Genomic DNA, 9,147 nt, shown 5'->3' with positions numbered 1-9,147 from the left:
AGTTGAAGCCTGTTCTGAGCTCAGATTTCTGTCCTGGGATTCAGCTGGCGCATCCAGATGTATAAGCAGTTTGAAAAGGACTCGGGTATAAGCTTCAGCTAAGACAGCAGTGTAGCTGTAACCACAGAAAATAGTCAACCCATCATTATTATGAACTCTTGTTTTCTTATAAATTGTTCTGAGTGGATTGCTAATAGGTACTCTCCTTCTTGGGAGGGAAGAAAATGTTTTTTAAGAAGAAACCTCATTTTCATTTGAGAGTCCCCTTGTAAATGGGTCCCTTCTGCTATTAATGGGCGATGAAGAGGCAGGACTGTTATCTTTCACAGTTGTGTTATTCTGATGGCTGTCTTATGAGGTAAAACCCTTGGAACTTGTTCAGTGACAATCTGTAGATTCTTCTTGTTTAATCTTCTTGCAGGTGAAAAAGGAACCGGCAAAACAACCGGAAAGAAGCTGTGGTACAAAGGCACTACATTCCATCGTGTGGTTAAAAACTTCATGATTCAGGGTGGGGACTTCAGTGAAGGTAAAATACACTTTTAAAGCTGCGGGGTTTTAAGCAGAAGTGTTATAACTTCTATGGTTATAATGTAACTTTAGAAAATGCCATCAAAGCATTATAGTGCCATAAAAACATTTCATTTGCTGTGAGGTATTGCACAGATCACCCATTTCTCTATGTTAATCTTTAAAATTCTAAAATGTTTCACCTGAAGTAATATTTATTTAGAAAATATGTTAAGAAAAGAAAACCAAAAACGTAAACCCTTGCTGGAGTTAACACCTATCTTCTTAAAACAATTCAAATCCAAACTGTAGTCTTACTGCTTTTCACTTTTGTGTCCGCAGTAGAGGCAAAACTGTGCTCTGTTGAGTCAGGGACCTAACTACTTGAATAAGTTTCTTTTTTTTTAATTATCTTTAATAAATGAGCTAGAAGTGTTTAACATATAAGTCTCCAAAAGGAGATTTTCCAGGAGTTTCTTTGTTTCCTTCCCTGCAGTACGTGTCCAACATAATGGTTTTGCCTGTTGTCCTTCCCTGGAATAGCTGTCCTTACAAAACGTGTATCTTCTTCGTTGTGTCCTGAATTCTTGTATCTGATAAAATGGGCTCAGTGAGGGAATATCTTGTTTTGAGAGTCAAGGATGAGTGCCTTTAAAAATGCTAGCTGCTTCCTTATCTCATCCATTCTAGCGGGCTCTCAGCTGCTTTGGTTGTTGGTCATACCTACTGTCTTTTTTCCCTGCTTGCTGCTGTTGTTTCGCTGTCTGCCATTGCTTTAGCAAATACCAGTGAGGATTAGCCTTTGGAGCCCTGCTTCAGACTTCCCAGCGTTAGGAGGCACTAAGGCAATCTTCATTCTCAATATTTTGAGTGTCAGTGGGATAATGCACGGCTGTGGCTTTTAGTATCGGAACATAAGCTCCTTAATTAGTAACTGGCCAGAGCATCCTGGTTTGATACAAACTGGTGGAATGTTGCATATAGCTTTTTTTCATAAATGAAGCAAAAAGTTTAATTCATGCTTTTTAATGCGTAGGTAATGGAAAAGGAGGTGAATCTATTTATGGTGGCTATTTTAAAGGTAAGAGGAAATATGTCTTTGCAGATTCTTTATTCAGTTACGAGATAAGCCTTGATTCCCAAGCTACTTAATGAAAACAGGTCTACTTATAGATCACCTTTTGCATGAAACTAATGTTGCATGAGAATTATTTTTATATGCATGACTTTCAGATAATTTTTTTGTAATATTTAACTTTAACTGACAATTAATTAAGGCTAACATTATTGGTTAGACATGACTTTCAGCATGGAGGTTAGGCAACTTTATTCATGAATAAACTCCTATCTTCCTGCCTAAAACTGTCAACATATTCTTTTGTTTATAGAGAATGTGGTCTTTTGCAAAATGAAAAGGTAAGAGACAAAAGCTCAGTAACACAAATTCAAACTCTGTTCCCTTGTACCCTCCCTAGTAAATATATAGACAACTGATACGTCCGTTTGTAGATGGATATCTGTGTTGCTTGGAGAAATGAAGAGTTCTGTGTCTAACCTTTCTGAGGGTTAATGACTTATTCTGAGAAAGAATACTGGCATAATTTCCAGCTCTGAACAGTTATTTCTTCTTTTGTTAATGTCCCTTTCCTCCCCTTCCCTATTCAAGGTTTGTATGTTTAGTGTTCGTTTCTAAAAGTGTTTGACTTTGTTTTTAAGCTACACGAGTTATTTCACTTGCAAAGAATTTGTAAATAAATGTACATTTACCTCTCTTTAAAATCTGTTGGTGGAAGGAAAATGGTGAGTTTATAAAGTATTTGTTTAAAGACCTACAATTCTTTCTTGTAAACAAACAGGTAGATACTGTGGTATTCAAGTGTTAATAAAGGCACTGTATGTATTTATGTAACAGCCCCTGTTGTGTATGTTTTGCAAGTAGCTCTGCCTGGTTAAGTGCATGCCATTAAGTTTGTCTTAAACAGAGACGTAGTTTGGTGTTGGAGTATTACAGCCTTTAGTCAAAAGAAAGTCTTGAATAGATCCATTTGCTAAGAAGTTACTAGGGCTTGTTTCTAGAGGCGGTGAGTGCTAAACGTGCAGCATTGTGTTGTGAGATGTAAACTTAAAATAACGGCTTTGTACACTCAAATTGCTGTTTTTAGCTTTGAAAATGAACTTGAGAAGATCTGGTTTTATATTATGCTGTACAACCAGAAGTCCTCTTTAATTTACTGGAATACAAAATGCATGTTTAGTTTCATCCTCATTGATTTTATACTTAGGTTGCAGGAGGAATATGTTCTTTAGGTATCTAGGGTTTTTTTTTTTTCCCTTGTATGTTTTGGTACTTCCAGTGTTGAATTGATAGGTGGCTACCTTTTAACATGCCATACCAGGGAAATGGCTGTTTCTCCAGATCTTTCTATCTGAGGTACATGCTGTGTAAATAACAGTATCGTGTATGTTAAGTCTTGTTTTAGGATGTCAGTAAGTCTGCCAACCTTGTTCTTATTCAGAAAATGCTGGATTTAAATCCAAGTCTATGAGAATCTAATGTTTATTGAAGACACTAATAATGACTTTAAATTTTTTTCATTAGAAATGTTTGCACTATATCTAAAACTTTAAGAAAGAATGCATTCTGTCTCGTAACTCCTTCTACCGTAACTTTTGAGAGGCTTGTTTAAATTTGACTTTTGTTTTTGCCAACCTGTTTGTGTTTCTTCAGCAGCAGCAGAATTTCTCCTTATAGCATCCATAAGTTACTAAGAAAATTAGATTTGCGTTCCTTGTCAGGGAAAATCTGACAAACATATTTTTTCTTCAAACAGATGAAAACTTTATTCTCAAACATGACAGAGCGTTCCTTTTGTCAATGGCAAACCGAGGGAAACATACCAATGGTTCCCAATTTTTCATGTGAGTAGATGTAATACGACAGTTGAGCTTTTCTTAAACAGAGAAGCGCTGTTCATGAGAAAGATGGTATTGCTAAATTATCTATAACAATGTTATCCGCCTTATTTTAAATAGGGTTGAGTGGGTACCTGCAGTGTAAGCTATAATAGGAAACATTAGTTATTGCAGTTTGCTTGTGGCATTTGTTTGGATTAGAAGCTGGTACTACATGGATGTTCCTTGTTCGTTGCTTTTTACCCTAAAAATATGGCATATGCTGTAAGTTATTAATGTCCAGGAAATAGATTCTTTGGCTTTGTGTGTGCACCAACCAAATCTTAGCAGATTATCTGCAAATTACAATGTTGAGCATTGTATGCAAAAGGGAGTGAGGTTCAGAGGTGATTTGTTTGGTTTTGCATGTGCTCTTTAAAATACGATGACTTATGATTTAGTTTTGGGCGGGGGTGTTTTGCAGGGTTTTCTTGGGGGCAGGAGGATGAGTGGGGATTTTGTTTGTTGGGTTTAGATTTTTTTTTTTTAATTCTTTTATTTTGGAGTGTTTGTTTCTGACATGCTTTTCTTCTATATTGCTGCATAATTCTGTTTACTTGTGCATATACCAACTACTTTGGTACCAATGCTGTGTAAAATTATGTGCTGATAATCAGATTTTTCCTTCATTGCCTTAAAAAGAAATTCCATTTCAGTATGCAGCCGTGTTCCATTAAATTGTAGAAAACGCATGACTCTACCATCAATAAATGCTCAGGTCTGATATGTCAGGGTCTTCTGGTTAAAGTAGTTGTATTCTAGGTTCAGTATTAGTATTTTTAAACTTACTGGTTTTTGTGTGATTATTTCTCCAGTTAACTCCCTTTTAAAAATAACCTTCTATTAATGTTTAACAGTTTGTATTTGGAAAGATCTGGATTATAACTTTGGGCTTGTGCTGAGCAGAACTTTGTGAAATAACACTGGTGTTTTCAAAAGTAAATTTTAGTGTAGTTAGTTAACAAGAAAACCCGTTTTCTTTGCCATCTTTCTTGGGGGATAAGAATGAATGGCGCTTCACTGTCTTCAGTAATGGAGTAAATTGTCCTCAAGAATCTTTTTTCTTTTTTTTTTTCTTTGCCTGAAAAAGATCTTCAGTATGATATGATGAAGTTCAGATAAGAGACATTTTTAGGTCTCTTCCTAAAGAATGCCCTAAAAATGGAAAATGAACCGAAGAGGAAGTCTTTCAGTTATCACTGTTCTGACTTTCCATAGAGATAAAATTGTGTCAAAAGCTTGTTTTCTGTTACCTTCAAACCAAATTTTAGATGTTGTGCTTCCTTACATTAAATTTGAATGGCTATGTATACACATTAACATAGAAAACAATCTCTATATAACCCCCCCCCTGTGCTTTAATAAGCTCTCTGCAAGACATTGGTTCGCTCTTTGCTACTTGGTGACTTAACCTTTTGGTTCTCTTGTCATAATTTTCCATTTTTAAGCTTATCTGAACAATATACATGAAACTTAACGATGTCACATCAGTCAAGAAGCTATCATTTGAGGGCTCTAAAGTTTCTTTTCTCTCCTGCATTTGATTCGGAAGTCGTCTTCTTTCCCTTATACTTAGTGGACTCAGCTTACCTGTTCAATTAGATTTAACAGACATAAACACCTTGTCTCTCTCCACACACCATAACAACCTAAGGTGTATTAGATGCTAAATTATACGGTCCAATAAAATGAACAGTATTTAAGAGCACTTTCCTCAAATAGAGAAGTATTTTGAAAGATGCAGGTTTCTTCAGAAAATCTGTTTTTTTCATAAAGTCACCGTAAAGAGGAAGTGTTAGTTTGTTGGGAATTCAAGCAGCGTAAGATACCTAAAGACAATCATCTCCATGTAAGCTAGATTCACCTCAGCTCCCTGTAGGAATCTAAAGCCATTTTTAGGGACCTAGGGGATCCTACCTGGCCTTCAGCTGCTGGGAGGGAAGGGTGTGGATGTTCTGAAGGTCTTGTCTCTCACCTGCCTGCCCCATGCAGATGTCTTGGATGTCCTGTAGTGTCTTAAATGGCACCAGCTTGCCCCAGATTCAGGCAAGCGAATCGAGCCCAGGAGTAAACTCTCAGTGTAACCGATGAGGTTTAGGTGGGCTGCCGTCCAAGTCTTTAAAGCATGCTCTAATGCTCTAGACTCCAGTGACCCTCTTGACCAGGGCTTCTTTCATTTTTACTGCGGGCAGACATCTAATGCTGTTTGATACACCACTGGGAACTCCCAGACAGGCTGTGCAAATTCGGTGTAGCACCTGCAAGACACCCTGCAGTGCTGTAGTAGCAGCTGGAAGCCAGGCAGGATACAGTAGGGCAGCTGAAAATGCCTAAATGTTGGGAATTGAGTATTCTGCCTAGATCTGACCAGCAGCTGAGATGCCTAGCTTGCTTGCGGATGCCTTTACTATATTCAAGTTCATGCATTTAAGCTGAACCCCACCTTTGGCCTCCAGTACTGCAGCTGATCCTGGGAGTGAGTATGTACAATTACAGAATCCATACAGAAGCTGCTGAGGCTGCTCCTAAAGGCAGGTGTATATGTATACAGTCAGTTGCAAAGTCAGGTTCATGTTTCGTAACTCAATTTATACGTAGGCAAGGATGGATGGTGAAACACATAGTTCAATCTGTGGGGTTTGTATAGTCTTTTTTTCAGTGGTGGAACTTGGTTTCGTAGAATCATAGAATGTTTTGGGTTGGAAGGGACCCCTAGAGGCCATCTAGTCCAACCCCTGAGCAGGGACACCTTTAACCAGATCAGGTTGCTCAGAGCCCCATCCAACTTGGCCTTGAATGTTTCTGAGGATGGGGCCTCCACCACCTCTCTGGGCAACCCGTTCCAGTGTTTCACCACCCTCACTGTAAAGAATTTCTTCCTTATATCCAGTCTAAACCTACCCTGGTTTAGTTTAAAGCCATGACCACTTGTCCTGTCCCAGCTGGCCCTGCTAAAAAGATTGTCCCCATCTTTCCTATAGGTCCCCTTTAAGTACTTCTCCTTCATAACATGAAGAGTTTGAATTTCAGGAGTCAAAGTAGGAAACAACTGCTCAAGACTTTAACCAGGCAGTTTCTGACTTAACCGTAAAATGCAATCTATTAAAGCAGTTAGTCTGGCTGGGTGACATTTGTCAGATTGCTTTAGGCAATGTACCGTGTATCTATACAGCTTTTCTTTAATAAAATATGTTTGTTTCCTTTAGTGATACACTAAGCTGAAATTCAAATGCATTTCTTAAACAAATGCTCAGTTATTCAGTAGTTTATCACTAGGAAAAATGTTCAAGTGTGTAATGTGAAAATTGCGTGAAAGGGCAGTCTTCAGTGGCAGTCTTTAGATTTTTAATGGTTTGAACATGTTTAATTTCATTGATAAGTTTTATAGAAAGCGGAATAGTTCATCTCCGTTCAACTTCTTCAGACCTTTGTTGTTTGAGGGTTTTTTTCGAGTTCATAGATAATGTAGGTAACAGGGATGGGAACTCTATATTTCTGTATCATACACATCTAATGTAGCCCATTAAGTAATGCAAAAAAGCTATTTTCTTTTATATAAGTATTTATTCAATTAGGGCTAAAATAATAGCAAGATTTCTGACTACAACATTTTTGCTTGCTCATCAGAAGTGCTCTGCCTGCTTACCACAGATAAGTGTCATTTGGAATAACCAGTCTTTAAAGAAGTAATCGGGCAACAAATATCTCTCTGACAGACTGCACTAACAAACTGGTCGCAGACTAACATTGTTAAAAGTTGAGCTACAGTGGTCAGTTTTACTCATTTATGTTAAGATTAGGCCGGAGCTTCTACTTCAAGTATCTGACCAATCTTAAAGTATCATCAGCTATCTTTGATTCATCAGGAATTTCCCTGGCGTGAATGAGTTTGAAGCATTTATAAGCAACGATAGAGAACGTGGTATGGAAAAAGCCAGTGTAAGTAGTGTGGAAGCTCTAGTGAGGCCAGTGTAGAAAGAATGAATATAAATTAAAGCACTGGTAGAAACTGGCAGGATGCAAAAATAGAACAAAGAGTCAGAAGTGTGTGTGTGTGTATATATATATATATATAAAAAAAATGTTACAAGAGCTATGTTAGTGCTCGTTGACTAATTTTCCCCACTTCTTACCTTTTTTCTTACTTGAGTAACAGTTGGGTTGAAAGGAGAGTGCTTAGCTAAGGCAGGATTATTTTTCGTGCATGTGTACTTTAAATAGGCCAAGGCTATTCACACATGTGTCTAAGAAACATTTCCTAGGCTGAAGAAAGGCATCTTGTTGAAATCCAGCAGAAAGGATACAGAAACTATCCCTTTATACTGTATGAATTTGTGAAATATTGGAATTTTAATTTTCTATACCCAAAGGGATCTGTCACAGCTTTTTACTGCAGACTTGTGTCGAAGGCTGTTGTAGGGTACCAGTCTATAAATTAGCTATTTGTATTTTCAGATAGCACCACTATTTAATTTGCTTCTTTTCTGTGAATAATTTCATTTGGAACCATCAGTTATTTAGCTAGTGTTCGAAACACCACCTGAGTGTGTTCATCTTCTTTAATGGTCCTGTTTCCATGTTGATACTGCGATACGGAATTCCTAAGAGGGAGTAGATGTTGACAGGAACCACTCTAGAATCATCTTCCTTTTTCTATGTACTCCAATATCTCTTTTGAACAGCCGCTGAAAAGATGATGATGTTGATTATTAGTAGTAGTAATGGGGGGAATGCATCTAGAGCATTGCACAAACATAGCTCATGTCTTTAGGTCCCTGATTTAGAGCTGGGGGGGGGATAGTTGGCCTGTTCGTGGATGGTCCAGCTCAGTGACTGTATTGCTTGTTGGGTGATGTTCTTCTCGAGCACTGTATTCTGCTTCGCAGTTGAGCTGATCTGATGAAGGTATCTTGTCTCTTTAGAGCAACCCCGTCGTGCCTGTGGCCATACCCAACCTGCTAGCCAGGGAAGCTGCAAGACAAAATAAGTGCAACTCTTGTGAAAATGAGTATATAAAGCACTATAAAATCAATGAGACTCATGATCCTACAAATGCTTTCATGGGCTTAACTTTGCTTCCGTGCTCATACAAAATCCGTCAAGCTACACTTACTAGGAAAATAGAAGTGACTGTGCAGAACGAAGCATAAAGAAAACAATAGGAGGCAAAAAAAGAGTAACCAACCTCTTTGTCATGGGGAAATTTTGTGTAATAATTAATTTATTGCCTTGTTATTTAGCCCTGTAGTTTGTTCAAGAACATTACAATATGTCCTTGTTACAATTTAAAGAGGTGTCCTCAGTTCTGTTCCTAACCAGTTCAAATGCTTGGAGCTCTTGACTCTGTGTTCAAAAGCTATTTAAAACTTGAGGCTGTTTTGCTATTACTGCTAGATTTTGTATTTTATTGAGCTCTTGACTCTGTGTTCAAAAGCTATTTAAAGCTTGAGGCTGTTTTGCTATTACCGCTAGATTTTGGGTTTTTTTTTTTCATATCGAGGGTAGTGTTGGTTCAGCGGGTCTCTCCAGCTCTGCTTCCTTGCTCAAAACTAAATAGCTTTTAAAAAATGTTTTTAATGTGTGGTGCCATGCCTAGTTACTAAACTCAAACAAACTAATGACTTTGATCTGCTAAATGAAGGATAAAATAAATTGTAAGGACTTTTTTGGTTTGATTTTACAAAT

General features: G+C 37.7%; 1 protein-coding gene across 2 annotated transcripts in view; it reads left to right on the top strand.

Annotated features, from left to right (window-relative positions):
• Nucleotides 1-421: 421 nt before the first annotated feature.
• NKTR (natural killer cell triggering receptor) overlaps nucleotides 422-9,147 on the top strand; it is a 29,742-nt gene continuing 21,016 nt past the window's right edge. The window contains exons 1-4 of one of the 2 annotated variants that reach the window (XM_035892517.1): nucleotides 483-529; nucleotides 1,547-1,591; nucleotides 1,899-1,926; nucleotides 3,342-3,429. In XM_035892517.1, the coding sequence (XP_035748410.1) occupies nucleotides 3,386-3,429 (44 nt within the window). In that variant the 5' untranslated portion in view covers nucleotides 483-529; nucleotides 1,547-1,591; nucleotides 1,899-1,926; nucleotides 3,342-3,385. Of the gene's footprint in view, nucleotides 530-1,546; nucleotides 1,592-1,898; nucleotides 1,927-3,341; nucleotides 3,430-9,147 lie in introns of both variants that reach the window. The other variant, XM_035892516.1, reaches the window with a different exon arrangement.

Source organism: Egretta garzetta, unplaced genomic scaffold (assembly GCF_000687185.1).
Source record: "Egretta garzetta isolate BGI_Z169 unplaced genomic scaffold, ASM68718v1 scaffold124, whole genome shotgun sequence".
NCBI lineage: Eukaryota > Metazoa > Chordata > Aves > Pelecaniformes > Ardeidae > Egretta > Egretta garzetta.
The sequence above is the reverse complement of the archived record's forward strand: the minus strand, read 5'-3'. Positions and strand labels throughout refer to the sequence as shown.